This window comes from Vombatus ursinus, unplaced genomic scaffold (assembly GCF_900497805.2).
Source record: "Vombatus ursinus unplaced genomic scaffold, bare-nosed wombat genome assembly UNPS02014786.1, whole genome shotgun sequence".
Classification (NCBI taxonomy): Eukaryota; Metazoa; Chordata; class Mammalia; order Diprotodontia; family Vombatidae; genus Vombatus; species Vombatus ursinus.
In genome coordinates, this window is record NW_020954564.1 from 46,659,565 (window position 1) to 46,676,089 (window position 16,525).

The 16,525-nt window shown below is 45.4% G+C and overlaps 1 protein-coding gene across 1 annotated transcript in view; it reads right to left on the bottom strand.

Moving 5' to 3' along the window:
• LOC114047121 (steroidogenic factor 1) overlaps positions 1–16,525 on the bottom strand; it is a 42,984-nt gene that overhangs the window by 14,779 nt on the left and 11,680 nt on the right. Inside the window, exons 5-6 of the mRNA XM_027867862.1 lie at positions 10,877–10,996; positions 6,265–6,412 (exon numbers count right to left, since the gene is read on the bottom strand). Of these exons, the coding sequence (XP_027723663.1) occupies positions 6,265–6,412; positions 10,877–10,996 (268 nt within the window). The remainder of the gene's footprint in view (positions 1–6,264; positions 6,413–10,876; positions 10,997–16,525) is intronic.

Consider the following 16,525-nt stretch of genomic DNA (forward strand, 5'->3'; position numbering starts at 1 on the left):
ATGACCAGCCCATAACCTGGGTAGGGGAAGCCCCTGCTTTTTAGGCTTAAAGGGGTCAAAAGATCAGAATCACCCCCTCTCCAATTCATCTCTTCTACCTCTTTTTCCCTTCACCCCTCCCATGCCCAGGAGGGTGGGGGGAGCTGAGCATCTGTCACAATCCCCTCCTGCTTTTGGGGGACTGCTGTTTATCTATATAGGGTGACAGTGAGTGTCAGCAGCAGAGAAAGAAGTTATATTGATAGATGTCAAACCCAGGCCCCCCCTTCGAGCAGCTGCTGACAATAGGCAGTTCTGCTGGATGAACTCGCCTGAGGTTCTCAGGGGAAAAGAAAAAAAAAACCTTTTTTTTTTTTTTTTTTTACTGTTTAATTGAATATTTGAATAATCCTTTCATTCCTCCGAGGAATAAAGAATGTTGTCCAAATAACATTGACTCACTCCATTGGGAGACAGGGAAACAGTTGCAAAGGCTGTCGGGCACAATGGCCCCCCTCACACATCTCCAGCCTCTGGGATGATGTGTGTACCCTCAAGTGGGCCTGCTATTCAAGACGCCTTTTGTTGGCGAGAAGCTGTTGATAAATTGCAAACGCTTAAGGGAATGTGCGCTCTGAAAGCCGCGCGGTCCCCGCCTGCTGCCGCCGAGCTCCCTGAATGTGAGTCATGAAATCGAATGTTAGGTCAATCCATTAAGCTTCTATTAAGCCCTTCTGTAGAACAAAGCTACCCTGGGCCGTCTCCATAAATATTGCTATTTTGAGAAGAAGGGTCCTAATTTTAATTAAGCCTCTTTACCTGCTCAGGAGAGAAATCTATTTAGACACCAAATGGCTGCCCCTTGTGCTGTGCGTGAAGGCAAGCTTCGATTGTGCTATTGCCGGGTGTTGGAGAGGGGGGAGGCAGACAGAGGTGATTGCAACCCCAGGTCCTCTGCCTGCTATGGGTTCATCCTCCCCAGTTAGGTCAACCCCTGACTTGTCTTCAAAACTTCCCACCCAGAGGCTGCCCAGTCCGGCTTCCCAGGGGGAAATATGGAAAAGGGGTAAGGGTCCAGAAGACACCCCGCCCCCACAAGTTTGCTAAGTTCTGATCGGTGGGAGAAAGGGTAACAGGGAGTGGTTGAGTTTAGCAGTGTGGAATGCTACAAGGGTTTTGGGCTAGGAATCAGGAGATCTAGGTTCTAGTCCTGACTTTGTCACAACTTAAGGAGAATTTCATGGGATATATAGATTATATATGTGTATATACACATCTGTATGTGTATACATGTGTATATATACATATATGTATATATGTATACATGTGTAGATAGGTGAATGGATGGAGAGAGAGAGAGAGGGAGAGGGAGACGGAGAGAGATTTCACCCTTGGGATATCAGGAAAGGTAAAATATAGACTGCTGACTGTAATTAAAGGAGCCAGGTTCAAATCCAGCCTTTGATGTTTACTGCCTTTGTGACCTTGGACTTAACCACCCTGGGTTTTTCTAATTTGTAAAAATAAGTTGGTTGGAGAGAAATGGCTTCTGAGTTCCTTCCCTTCCCTATAGCCTAAAGGTCTTTCCTCTTCTAGCCTATGTATAGGACCCCTTCAAGCTGTAAATGATATGATTCTATGAAAATTATATGGGCTAATATTCCAACTATCTTTTATTCACTTCTCACGTTCTAAGGTCTCTTTCTGCTCTGAAATTCTGTATTCTAAGGTTCCATCTTGGAGGAGTGCCTTAGGGGCAAAGATGGAAACTGACCAGACCTGAAATACTCACCCAAAGTGGACTAGAGGAGATGTGATATAGAAGGATACCTAAGTCCTTAAGGAAGTTAAGCAGATTGATCAAATTCTGAAGTCTCCTTTGGGCCAGACTCTGATGTTGCTCCATATATAGTATAGTGGGAAATTAAATCCAGAGGTTAAATCCACTTACCAGCTGATCAGGGTCATGTGACTTCAGTCGAGTAACTTTACTAGTCTGAACCTCTGTTTCCTCATTCATGAAATGGGATAAACATTGCCCTAAATACCTCATGGACTTGTGAGGGGAACTTTTTTTTTCTAGACTGGATGCCCTATAGAAACGTTGACAATTCTATTAATAATAATTAATAATAAATTAAAAAGTGTTATAGCAATGAGAGCAAGTTACAGGAGTAGGAAATGGGGTAGTGTGGGAGGATGGAAGGAAGAGGCTAGGACTCCAACAGATGTTATCAGATCAGTCTGGGCAGAAATGTGGAGGTGGAGGCGGAGGGGGGAGGGAAGCAGGTTACAGAACTTTAAGCCCAGAGAAAGGGAGAAAAAGATTGGTGAGACAGAGAAAGGATTTGAGTTGGGGGGATGGGACAAGGAGGCGCTTTCTTTGCCACCACTTATTCTGGGATATTTAGTCTGGGTCAGAAGGGAGTTAATCGTGGAAACACAGAAGTCCTGGGCCAGGAGCCCAAGAGGGCGGCACCCAGGGCAATGAGCAGATGTATCCCCAAGTTGGTCCAAAGACCTCCTCCGACTGAGATGCTGATGCCCCATAGTTCTTTCCTGGACAGGGGAAGAGGCGGTTATCTGTGAAGGATATCTTCTCCTCTCCCCTGGGGGCAGTCTCCCCCATCCCCATCCTTGTGTCCTCTCTAGGGATTCCACTCGATTGGGAATTATATGGCTCACTTCTGGAATTTAGGGAAATTCCAGGCATGGGGCCAATTATAATAATAATTTAGGATTACATGAATTAGAATAGGAAGGAGCCTAAACAAAACCTCCCATTTTATACAAGAGGAAACTGAGGCCCAGAGGGGGTCCAAGGACAAACAACTAGTAAATAGTTTAACTGGGATTTCAACTCATGTCTTCAAATTACAAATATGGTGCTGTTTTCATTATACTATACTCTCACATTTATATACCACTTTGTAAAATAAATATTATATAAATGTAAATCATTATTGTTGTTGCTATGATTTACAAAATACTTTACCTACTTCTTTATCTGTAAAATGAGAAATGTGGACTAGATGACCTGTAAGTTCCCTTCTGGCTCTAAATCTATGATCTTATGATTTTCACTGACATTATTTCATATGATCCTCACAATAACCCAATGGGAAGGTAGCAGAGGTCACATTGTCCCCATCTTATGGATGAAAATACTGAGGAAAGAAGTGACTTGTCCAAGGTCACGTAGCAACAGAACTGGTATTTGAACCTTCATCTTCTAATAATTCCACATTCAGCATGATTTCCAATATGCCACTGACCCTTAGCACCTTCATTTCTGCTCACAACTCAGTAGCCTGGGGTATGTCAAAATAAGAAGTAGTTCTTCTGGAAGAACAGAACTCACCATTCCCCAAAGACTTAAGGAAATTAAGCAGATTGATCAAAGTCTGAAGTCCTCTCTTGGCCAGACCTTGCTGCTGATCCATATATAGTATAGTGGGAAATTAAATCCGGTGGTTAAATCCATTTACTAGTCAATCAATAGGACATGTGACTTTAGTCATGTAACTTTATCATTCTGAACCTCTTCACTTCTGTGAAGTTTGGATTCAGTCAAAGGGCCACACTTGAGGGCCTAGAGAGCCACATGTGGCCTCGAGGCCATAGGTCCTCCACCCCTGCCATACACTTTCATCCTTAGAAAATAACCTCTACCTTCTCTAAGTCATCTATTCACTCCCCCTTCCCCACACTTGCAGATAGGACACAATTACTCCCCTACAACACACACACACACACACACACACTTTCCTTCCTTTCAATCACCCCTTCACTACATATACCTCCATCATCATCCAATTATAAATACATCCAAATCACCCCCAATCATATACTCCCCAAATCACCCCAATAAGCTCAATTATAAACAATCTCATATGATAAATATCCCTTGTAATCATTCTCAATTATATGTACCCATAATCACACACACACACCCCTCCCACAAGCTGGTTAAAACAGGAAGAAAAAAACTGATCTTTACAAAAATATTTATAGCAGTATTATTTTGAATAGCAAAAAGATGATAAACTATATGCTCAACAACTCGGTAATGACTGAATAAATTGAGATATGTTGATGTAATGGGATATTGTTCTTAAGGCAAAAATAAATGGTAGCCTATCACTAAACCTTGTGATCAGGAAGAGCTGGGTTGGAGTCCTGCATCTAACATGTACTGGATATTGACCCTAGTCACTAATTTTTAAAAAATGAAATAACAGCATTATATACTGCTTTAAAGTTTGCAAAGGGCTTTATATAAATATGTTAACTCATTTGATCTTCACAATAACCTTGTGAGGTAGATGCTATTATTACCCTCATTTTATAGATGGGGAAACAGAGGCTGAGAGGTCATGTGATTTGCCCAGGGTCACATAACTGGTAAATATCTGAGGCTGGCTTTGAACCCAGGTCTTCCAGATTCCAAGTCCGGCACTCTAAGCACGATACCACCTACCTGCCCCAGGCAACTGTCTAATTCTCTAAATTAAATTAAGCCGATGTTTACCTGCCTTGGTAGTGAGAGTGAGAGTTTCCTCACTGAGTGTTCTCTACACCAAAGAAAATAGAAGGACAGGTCCCAAAAAAGAGGGGCCCATTGGGATGCTGGGAAAGGCACATAACATATGAAAAATTCAGAGACGTATGGGAAGACTGGAATGAAGTGATACAAAGGGAAGCGAGCAAAGCTGAGGAGAAGAAAACATTCACACGTGACTACAACTATGTAAAAGAAGACAATATTGAAATGGCAACAAAACTCTGGCTGAATACAATGGGTGACGTTGTTGCTGCCCAGGCTTATAAAATTTAAAGCAAGCAGCATTTCCTTTTTTTTTTAAAAACAAACTGCAAATGACAAAAGCGGGCAGTTCCCTACTATCAGTTGTAAACACTCCTTTGTGTTGTTTTGCTTTTCAGGAAGCTCACTTTGTGGTTTGTTGGTGTGTCTGTTTATGTGTGTCAGCTGTGTTAAGACAGAATTGATCAATTTAAGAAAGAAAACCTATTTCCTTGAGTGCCTGCCCCCCCCCGCCCCCCATCCCCAGCCTTCTCTTCTCTCCAGCTAAGCTGGACAGGTCAGCTCCCCAGCACTCCCATGCTTCATGTGTCTATGCTTGCCTGCCCCCAACCTCTGCCTCGGTCCTCCCTCCCCCTCTTCTCCAGATGACTTCCTACCCAGCCCTCGAAAGCCAACTCAGCACCAGCTCCTCCCAGAAGCCTTCAGCCCCACCCCCAATTTGGTGATAACCTTTCATGGTACCCTATTTTATAACACTTCAATATATTTGTCATATAATGTTGTGTACTCGAGGTATCTGTGTTTGTATCTTATTCTCCTGCTCAATGGTAAACTCCATGAAGGCAGGAATCACGTCTCTAGATTTTGCATCTTCCCCAGCCCTGGGTGTTTGGGTTCTACAAAATGTTACTTAATAAACGGTTGCTGAATAGATGAATGAATGAATGAACGTCCCTGCCCAACTCCAATCATGACATTCAGTGCAAAATCCCCAAACTCCCTCCAGAATCATTGATAACCTTCAATTATGTTAGCCTACTGGATTTTGGAATATGGCAGAGCCATATTGGGTCCTCAGCCAAGGCTTAGGATTGGAAGTATCAGACCAGCCCCCTGTCTCTTAGAAGGTGGGGGGGTGGAGCTGGTGAGAGAGAGATGTCTTTAGTGTGGCCTGATGCTGAGACCATCTGTGTATCCTTGCTAAATTGCTGTGGATATAAGGTAAACAACTAGACCTCATTGTGAAGAGTTGATTGACAGTGGGTGGTAGATGCCTGCCTGACTCCTCCATAAGAAACCAAATGGCTGAGGTTTCCAGTGAACAATGACCCCTGAGTGTGGGGCGGGGGGAGGAAGGGAATAGCTGTCCAATATCACAGAAACATGAAATATTAGAGTTGGAAGGCACTTTAGGTAAGAGAATCTTAGCACTAGAAGGAATTTCAGGAGATGTAGAATGTTTGAAACAAAAATTAGAATATTCAAAGTGGAAGAAATCTTAGTTAGAGGTGGAAGGGACCTTAGAGATTATCAAGTCCAATTCCTTCATTTAACGGAGGAGGAAAATGAGGCCCAGACAAGTTAATAACTCATCCACAGTCATAATGAACTCTGGTTAGAACCTAGGTCTTCGGACTCCTAAATCCATTGTTCATTCCACTACCTCACCTCCCTCACCCATCTCCACCCAGTACCCTGGTCCCACCCCACCCACCCTCCCACCCGGCTTGTGCACTCACCAAGGCTGAAGAGGATGAGGAACTTCAAGCAGACAAATTCCTGCCTGTCCACCTGTAGAGAGTGCAGTTGCTGTACAAGCTCCTGGGCCCGAAGCACTAGGCTATGGAGAAGAGATCCGGCCTGGACTGCCACTGTTGATAAGTCTACCTGGAGTGAGAGGAAGCAGGACTCAGGATCAGAAGGAAACCACCGGGGTCTCGTAGTCAAATCAAGGGGAGGGACTGTGTGAGGTGATGTAATAGAGAGCACTCTGCATTTGAAGCCAGAGACCCGGCCATGAGAATATTAGTCATGTCAGTTCTTCCTTTGGGTCTCATCTACAAAATGGAGACATCCAGGCTAGACTCTTTCTAGCATCTCATCTGGCTCTAAATCTGTGATCTGAACAGGTATATTTACAACAGACACCACCACCCCTATTCAGGAGGGCCTAATTCTCTTTTCCTTGCAACTACTTGAAAATTTCAATCTCAGCCCCTCCCCCTCCACACCCACATCCACTCATGAACAAGCACACAACCCCCTGTAGAAACTACGGTCCCTGAATATGGCACAGACGTAGCCTGCGAAGGTTTGGGCTGGGAGGGCAGGGAGAGAGAATTTGTAGGTCAGGTTATCCATTGATTGATTTCATTTGAAATCACTCAGAAGTTTTCTAGGTACTGGGTCTGGGATAGAGGGGTGAGAGGCAGCAGCAGTGCATAATGGATAGAAACCTGACCTTGGAGTCAGAGAGATCTGGGTTTGGGTTCCGCCTCTAACACATATTAACTGTGTGACTCTGGGCGTGACTCTGGGCGCCGGTGAGTCACCGCTTCTTGGGACCTCTGAGCAACTCTTTAAGATCCTAACTTACAGAACAGCCGCTTTTCTGAACTGGTTAACGACATTCCCTTATCTAGAATTCCCTTCACCAATGGAATCAGAGATCCAGACTCCCTCCCAAAAAAAAAAATCTGGAGGGAACCGTAGAACATCAAATGACCTGAAAAAGACCTTAAAAATAGTATTTGAGCTGAAACATAGAATGTCAAAAAATAGAATGTTAGGGCTCAAAGGGACCTGCGAACATGTTAAAGATGGAAGGGCCCTTAGAATATAGAATGTTTGACGCAAACAAAACAAAACAGAATGCCATGTAACTATAACATCCAAGCTTGTCCTGGAAGAAGAGATGAGAAAATGCATCTCCCCCTTCTTTGCAGAGCTAAGTTGACTTTGGGTGTGGACTGTCAGACTATATATGTAGGTTAGTTTGGCTGAACTGCTTTTTTCCCCATTTCTCCTTTTTTCTTTGTTACAAGGGAAGGCTCACAGAGTAGAGAGAGGGATAGATATTCAGAAATGAAAATGATATGAGAAAAAAGACCTCAACAAAAATCTATTTTTAAAAGAATGCAGAATGTTTGAGCTAGAAGGGACCTTAGAATATAGAATGTTAGGCCATAGAAAGAATAGACTTAGGGGTCATTAGAATATAAAATATTAGGGAAGAGTTCTCAGAACACAAAATGTTAGAACTAAACATAGAATATTAACGTGAGAGAGTACCCTAGGGACCATTTAACTCCACATCCTCAATTTACAGACATGCAAACTGAGCTCCTAAGGTGGGGAATTGACTTACCCAAAGTCACCCATTGAGTTAATGGCAGACCTAGGAGTGTTTCCAGGTCCTCTGAGTCAGAACAGTGCTGTTTCCACCATAAGAGGTTATTTCGCTCTATCCAGTTCTATGGGGGATCAGGCCAAGGTTCCTTCTCCATCCCCTTTCTCCCAGTAGGGAACCTTGTCATTCTGAGGTTCTGAACTCCTTGTCCCTAGGGTCCAGGATAATGCCTCTCATCTCTGGAAACATGTTGGGGTGGGATGAGGAGACAAGGAAGTGGAGATACCTTGGCATCTTCTCTCCCTCAATCCCACCTTTTCTTTCTTCAGCTAATCTCTCTTTCCCAGGATCCACCACAGAATCTGAGGTCACCCTCCAAGTACATCCTAAATTGTCCAAGTTACTTCTATCACATCATATTACAAAGGAGACTGAAGGCCTGGAGGTGTGAAATGACTCACTGTAGGTCACATATCAAATTAGTGATGGAGCTGGGACTAGAATCCTGGTCTCCAGGATAGACAATCTTCCTGAGCCCAGAGAAATATGGGAGGGAAGGGGAGAAGAAACAAGAAGAAATCCTACTAACAGTATATAATCCAGAACTGCCTAAATTTAATCTTCCCAGGGTGAAGACAAGAACTAGGCAAAATTTTAAAGCTGGATGGGGATCATCTAATCCAGTCATTCTCCAAGTGCGATTTGGCCACCCCTGGGGAGTCCCCGAGACCCTTTCAGGGGGTCTATAAGGTCAAAACTATGCTTATAATAATACTACTAATCTGCATTTCTAATGCAATAAATGTTAATAGATACATCCCACATAAACAGAAGTCCTGGGGGGGGTGCAGTTCTCATAATTTTTAAGATTGTAAAAGGGTTCTGAGACCACAAAGTTTGAGAACCGTCGATCTAATCCAGCCGTTTCATTTTGGAGATGAGGAAACTGAGGCCCAGAGCAAGGCAGTGACTGGCCCAGGGAAGCGATGAGGTCTTCCCTCCCCTGATCCCTTCTTCCACCGCCCCTCGGCTTCCCCGCCACATCCCAGGCCTCTGAGGCAGGCAGGAGCCAAAGCATCAGTGGCTGCACCCAGAGCTGACACTGCCAGCTTCTGAAGGGCCCTCCAGGCACAAAGAGCCCCGAGCCGCCGTTTGCTGTTGTTTGTGAATCATTGTACCTGGTGAATGGGAGCTGGGCTCAGACTCAGCTCCCTGAGCAGGGTCAGGCAGGCCGAGGGGGCGGGAGCAGGCCTGCAGCTCTCTGCTCCTTCCACCACACGGCTCCAAGAAGGCTCTCGAGGGCACACACACACACACACACACACACACACCGCTGCAATGTATATACTCTCCCCCACACAGTCAGGATGTCACATGAATGCACATAGACACATTTGCAACCTTAAGCTCACAGATATACATACTTGTATCCACATATATACTGACACACAGCCACAAGTACACTCACGGCCACAGACACATATGCAAACTCACAATATACCAAATAGTCTCAAATACACAGAAAGTTCTCACAAACACACTGGAAAGCACATTGGATTTGTAGTCAAGCAGCCTTGGGTTCAAATTTCAGCTCATCAACTTACTTCCCTCTGTATGACCTTGGATAAATCACTTCCCTCTCTGGGCCTCAGTTTCTTCATCTGCAAAATGAGGAGGTTGTACTAGATGACCCCTAAAATCCATTATTCCAGCTCTAAATCTATAATTTGTTGTTGTTCAGTTGTGCCTGACTCTTTGTGACCCCTTGGGTCATAGCACACCAATACTGTCTATGGGGTTTTCTTATCAAAGATACTGGAGTGGTTTTTATTCCCTTTTCCAGTGGATTAAAGCAAACAGAGGTTAAGTGACTTGCCCAGGGTCACACATCTACTAAGTGTCTAAGTTTGGATTTAAACTCAGGTCTTCCTGACTCCAGGTCCAACACTCTATCCACTGAACCATCTAGCTGCCGTATGATACAATAATTCACACACACACACACTGCATATTTATTTACTTTTTTCCAAGTCAAGCCCCCAAATTGGGAGATAAATGATGCTGGTGAGGATTAAGACTTCATCTCTGAGACTGCCATGTGTAAGGTTATAAATGAGGAGGCGGCTGGGGGCTTGGTAAAAGAGGACCAAGACACCCTTTGAGCATAAAGCTCTCTCGCTGGATTTGTTGTGATGGAGATTCCATGGCAAGTTCTGAGCCATGGCATTGAAGGGATTCATTTGTGGAACAGAGATTGAACTAGGTGTCCTCAAAGATCCCTTGCAGCTCTGAGACTCCATATTGTAATAGTCTGTGTTGCAGGATCTGTTGTGATATCGCCACTGGGCAGTTACCACTTTGGTGTCCTTCTATTCAGTGTCACGGAAAGATCCCTAGGCTTGAAGTCAACAGACTTGGGTTCCTTTCCTCATGTCATTGATAGAGCTTGAGCAAGTTATTTCCCTTCTCAAACCTTAGTTTTCTCATCTGTAAAATGAGGCTAGTAATTCCTACACAACCCACATAGATCCATAGTGCTTTGGAAAAATGAAGTACTATGGAAATCTATTAGTATTATTATTAATTATCACACTAAAATTCTCTTGAGAAACCCAGCCTCTGTTTCTTGGAGCTAAGGGGGAAAGGAGAGAATATACAAAGTTAGAGACATATAGAAGGGACTGTACCTCAAATATCTGGAACGAGAATAGCCAAAACAAAACAAAACAAAAAAACAACAATGGAATAGAACAGAGAACTGAAAGAAAATTCTATTCCTGCCTGGAATCTTCTCCTTTTGAACTTCACATCCAGCATGTACATCCTAGAGCAGGGATTCAGTCAAAGGGCCGCACTTGAGGACCTAGAGGGCCACATGTGGCCTCAAGGTTCCTCGCCCCTGTCCTAGAGAATGGCAGGCCCCAAAGTATTGTCAAGAACGGGGGAGAGGACAAGGAAGGTGGAGATTATAGGAGGGAGTGGGAAAGAGGAAAAAGTGGTACCTCCTGGCCAGTGACCAGCAGAATGCTCCCCTCCTTCCCATGTTGGATCTGTCTGTAGATGTGGTCAAAGACAAGCAGCTCGCTCCAGCAATTTTGCAGAAGTTTCATCTGGTCAGCCACCTGTCGGAGAGACACAGAGACAATCAATTATCAGGGCAGACCACAAGCTATGAACCCCAGCTCTGTATCCAGAGAATCTGCAGGGGAGGCCTTTAGGGCAGGTATGATTTGGGGTGGCAGCTGTAATGTAGTAGACGGAAGACCAGAGCAGGGGTCAAAAGACCTGGGTTTGAATCCCCCTCTCAAACTTATAGCCCCTCAGGCCCACATTCAAAGACTCTCAGACCCAGTGACTCCTCCTCATCCCCAGCCTTTATAACACAGAATATTTGTTAGAGCTGGACGACACTTCATAGCATGAAATGTTAGGGTTAGGACAGCTTTCAGAACATAGAATATTAGTTTCAGAAGATCTCAGAACAATAGAAAATCAGAACATAGAATATTAGAGATGAAAAAGACCTCAGAACATAAGACCATGTGCTCTGAGATATTAGTGTTAGGAGACAGCTTGGGAGATGATCTGGTTTGAATCCCTCGTATTACAGATGGAGAAACAAAGGCTCAGACAGAGGAAGGGACCAGCCCAAGGTCACATAGTGAATTAAACCAGGTTTTCTGACTCCTAATGAGAATGTACTGTTCAAGAATGGCCATCTCACAGTGGCTAAATCCCTTATGTCTAACAGGACTGGCTGTCAGACCACCTACCTGCCTGTCATGGGGAGAAGCTGAATCAGGCAGAGGTTAGTGCTAAGTAGAGGGGACAGTGTGTGCTCCCTCACTCTCTCAGCCTCCTCCTCTTCCTTCCCCATCTTGCCTCTCCCTTCTCTTCCACTGCCCAACTCCAGCAACTGAACAGGACACCATACAGAACATAAAACAGGGGACCATTGGCCAGCCGAAGGTTCATGGTTAAGACCCCATGATGCTATGGAGTCTGACCTGGGAAACTCAGAGCCAGAGCCCTCGAGATAGAGAGAGAGCCTCAACCCCCAGCGCTATTAGTGCTGGAGCAGAATGAGATGGGAGATAAAAAAGATCTCCTCAAGCCAGTATAGGGGGAAGGGGTCACTGTGACCCAGGCATGTGGAAGCCCCAGAACAGCTACCATACACAAACTCCTGCCCCAGAGATCAGTGCTGGCAAAAGCCAGCTCAGATCTTACTCCTCCTAAGCTTAGCTCTGCCCCACCCCACCCCTCCTTAGCTTAGGACAAAAAGTTTGGGGATGGGAAACAGGAGACCTGGCTTCTATTCCCAGCTCTGCCATGAATCCTATCAATTGTTTCCTCTCTCTGGACCTCAATTTCTTTATAAAATGAGGATAATAATCCTTGTCTCCCACATAAGGTGGCTCTGAGGATAGAATGAGGCTATAGCTGGGAGAGGTACTGCTATATAAATAATAATAGGAGCTTTCTCCATAACAACCCTATGAGGGAAGCAGTGGAAGGATGATTATCCCCATTATAAAGATGAGGAAACTGAGGTCCAGAAAGAGTCAGTAACTTCCCCAAGGTCACACAACTGGACTTGAATCCAGGTATCCTGTCTCTCACAGTCTAATGTAAAGGGCAGGGTAGCCCTAACCCCATCCATTATAATTATGCTTGGAGTGACAGCAAGGGAAACATTTCAGCCTCGTGTTCCTGCTTCAATTTTGACTCACTTCTATGCTTAGTTAAGAGATGGACAAATGGAGCCTTCAGTCAATCAACACAGCATGAAATGGAAAAGATCACTAGCCTGGGAGTCAAAAGACATGAGCCGTAGTCAGGGATGTGCTGGGAAATGTTTAACAAACAACTGGGTGGGGGGCAAGGCCACATTATACTTTAATCTACTATGTTATTTGCATTTTCTCCACCACTTTCTTAAATCTAGACAATCAACAAAACCAGAAGTCAAGCCCTGATTTGTCAGCATTTGTTGACTTCTGAGGTGTAAATGCTCACACTGAAAATTTAACAATCAGCTCAGCATGACTGAACTGGCTCCAACGCATCTCTGTCATTCATTTACAGAGATCTTGGGTGAGTCATTTCCCTTCACTGGGGCTCAGTTTCCTCGTCCTATAAATGTGGAGGGAGATGGACCAGATGATCTCTAAGTCTCTCCCCCCCATCACACACTTTCACATTCTATGTTCTGAGGTCCCCTCCAGCTCTGACACTCTATGTTCTAGGGCCCCTGTCTGCTCAAGCATTACATGATTCTGTGAGTCTGTTAGAAGGCAGGTGGCTGGGACCCTCATTTAACCAAAGACAATTGGTTTAACCTTCATGAGGCTCAAGTTAAAGGTTATTCTCTTGTCCCCGTGTGCATGCCCTACCTCCCCTCCGAAATATATATAAAAATGGCAATTTATAGCCCCTAGGACAAAGTTGGCCACCACTCCCCTGGGCCAGCCCCACTCCCTGCAGCCTACAAGTCCTCCTCTCTGGACCAGGGAAGGCTGCAAATCTTCCCTGCACCTTGACACATCTCATCCCGTCTCGTTCCAGAAGGGTATTTATGGGTGTCACGCTGACCTCGCTCCCGTCGCCCCCACCCCTGGCCTGCCGAGGCCCTCTCACAGCAGACCAGCCCCCAGAGCCCCCTGCACCCTCCATGTTCTGATTAGTCTCCTTGCCGAAGGCCAGCTCGGGTCTGTAATTCTCGGGTGGTTGACATGCTCCCGGCTGGCCCTACAGAGTGGCAGGCAGGGGGCTCATTTGTCAGAGACAGACTGACAGAATTACTGCCCCTTAAATGAAACCATATATCTGGGGAGTTAAATCTGTTGCCAATCGTGGCTCTGGGGGGCTTCAAAGGCCAGACGTGGAGTGTGAACTGATGTCAAAAGGGACTATTAGCCATAACCCTCCCCCTCCCATGGCCCTTCCTTGCTCTCTTTCCAACCTCCTCCCCTTCTTCTCCAGCCTTCAAGATAACACAAGGTTTGCCCAGGGCCTGAGCAGAAAGGAGATTGGCTGGAACTCTCTTGGGCAGTAGGCACAACAGCAGTGGGCAGGCCATTTGAACATAAGAAGTTAGCATGAATTTGCTCCCAAGAACCTTAGCGGAATAAGCATTCACCTGTCACTCAGGAGAGGTTCAGTCCAGCTCTAAGATTTTATGTTCTATGTCCCAAGGTTCCTTCTGGCTCTGGCTCTAATATGCTATGTCCTATGTCTCTTCTGCTACTATGTTCTAAGACTCCTTCTCCTAACACTCTGTGGTCTGACATCCTGTCTTCTAAAGTCCTGTCAGCTCTAACAGCCTATGAGTCAAAGTCGTCTCTCTTCCTGGGGGCTGCCTGTGTAACAGATGTATTCAGGGGAGTAGATTATGTACAACCCTCCTGAAAGAGAGTGAAGGGTGGGGTCTGGGATGCTCTGCCACGTAAAGGAATGGGGCAGAACCTTCCAGTTGCCCTCGCCTTCATCCAAACCTCTGATTTCATAGGCTGCTTACCCCCATAAGGTTCCTGGTGGCTGGTAGGAAAGAATGTGCATGTAGGCCAAGCTGGGGAGAGCATTCTGCACGCCAGGATGGTACTTATCTGCATAGCTGTTTTAAGAATTATGTATGACACTATGCATGTTGTCCAATGGTGTAGAACACTATGAATGTTTTAAGAATATTGTAGGATATTACAAATGGTGTTTCTTGGGCTTAATACTGACCCTGGCAGAGGAGACAGGAAGCAGGAAGGCCCAGCCAATGGAATAGGAAAAAACACTCACCGAAGTAGGCAGAAAGCCTTGCTTCTCCTGGATGGAAACACTCATGGGAATGGCACCTTATTACCCACCCCCTGCACTGGAATACAGAGCTATATAAACCCCAGGTCTGCCTGCTATTGCTGCCCTCTAGATGCCTCCAGCTGAGGCCTGGACATGTGAAAGAAGCCAGGGTCCTTCACAGAAGAAATGATTTGCCTTCCCAGGGACTCTCTTTCCCCCACCTATAACATTTCCAGACTTAGTTGACCCCACCTCACAGCTTCCCCAAACTCCATGCCAGTCCCCATTCAGATATGAAGTATGGCTTATGTTAGTAAACACAGCTTATGCCAAGGCCTCCAGGGCTGTATCAGCCAACTTCCATTCCAGCAGCCACAGAGAGACCAGGACAAAGAATATCTTCAGACACCTCCTTTACCCCCGACCTTCTTACTCCCATGATGGACCATGGCCTCTGGATATGATAGCCCACAGCCCAGGTATCTAAGATAGTAAATGATGCCCCTCCCATGGTCCTCACCCCCACCCAAGAGCAGATGTTATCCCATAGTCCAGCCCACTCCAGTCTTGTGAGCAGATAGGGTCTTTGGTCTGCCCTCTTTTTCCCAGGACAGACATCAAGCTATACCCTGCATGCCCAGAGGAAGCTGTGGCTCTGCAGCCATCAGCCCAGACAAGAGCCAGTCAAGGCTGATCCAGCCCCAGAGCCCAGTTTGGCCTCACTGTTTACAGTCCAGGTCCAGGAACAACAACATCCTGGCTGGCATGGGAAGCAAACACTGATAGGACTGAGACAAACAGTCACTGCCCACAGAGACACCCCCCGCCCTCGTCTGCCTGAAATCAGCAGAGTCTGAATCTCTGAAAGCTGGTAGGGTGCAGACATCTATCTTATTTCCCGCCTCAGCGATAGAATATTGCACCTTAGAATGTTAGGCCAAATGTGTAGAAAGAGAAAATGCAGCATGTCAAAACAGATAAAGTGTAAGACCCCAGAGGCACCCTCTTGAAGTTATTTATCCTGTCCCTCTCCTTGGTCTCTAAGTGGTAGGCATGGGCTTTCCCAGCAGCTCCCTAAGAACCCCATTCCATCTTATTAGGAAGTTTCCATCTTACTGGGAAGTTCTTTATTGTGTCTCTACTGTTCCTGTTGCCTTTCTTCTTATCTCAACCTGAGGGACAGGGAATGGAAGAGAATCAGCCCAGGAATTGGAGGAACAATACCACATGGAGGCCAGGCTGCCTTTGCCAGAAACATTATCAGTAGGAAGATCCCAATTGCCCCATTCTCCTCATTCCCATTCCTTTAGCACATGGAAGACTCATTTCTGTAGGAACTCATAGGATCATAGACATAGAGCAGGCAGGGACAGTAAACGCCATCTAATCTCAACCTTCATTTTATAGATGAGAATGCTGTGGTGCAGAGTGACTTGCCCAACCTGTCATTCCCACCACATCAAAGGTAGGATTTGAACCCAAGTTCTCTGACTCCAGAGAACCAATGATTTTTCCAGTACACCACAATGACTCCTTCTACCAATGCACCAACCCTTCTAGGACTAGGTAGTTTTCCCCTGAGGATTGCTAAGGCCAGAAAATTCATCCATATGCAGCCAACTCAGTAATAAGTTGTCTGTCCCATACTTCATGAGACTGGTCCTGGGACACAGATGCACAGTCCATCAACAAGCTTGTTCCAGGCCTTTTTAGGTTGGTAGGACTAGAGCTCACCTTAACACAGCCTTCAAGACCCCAGGGTCAGAGAAACCTGGGAAGATTATGAACTGTATGCAGAGTGAAGGGAGCAGAACCAGTGGAACAATGTATACAGTAACATATATAATATTTAATAATAA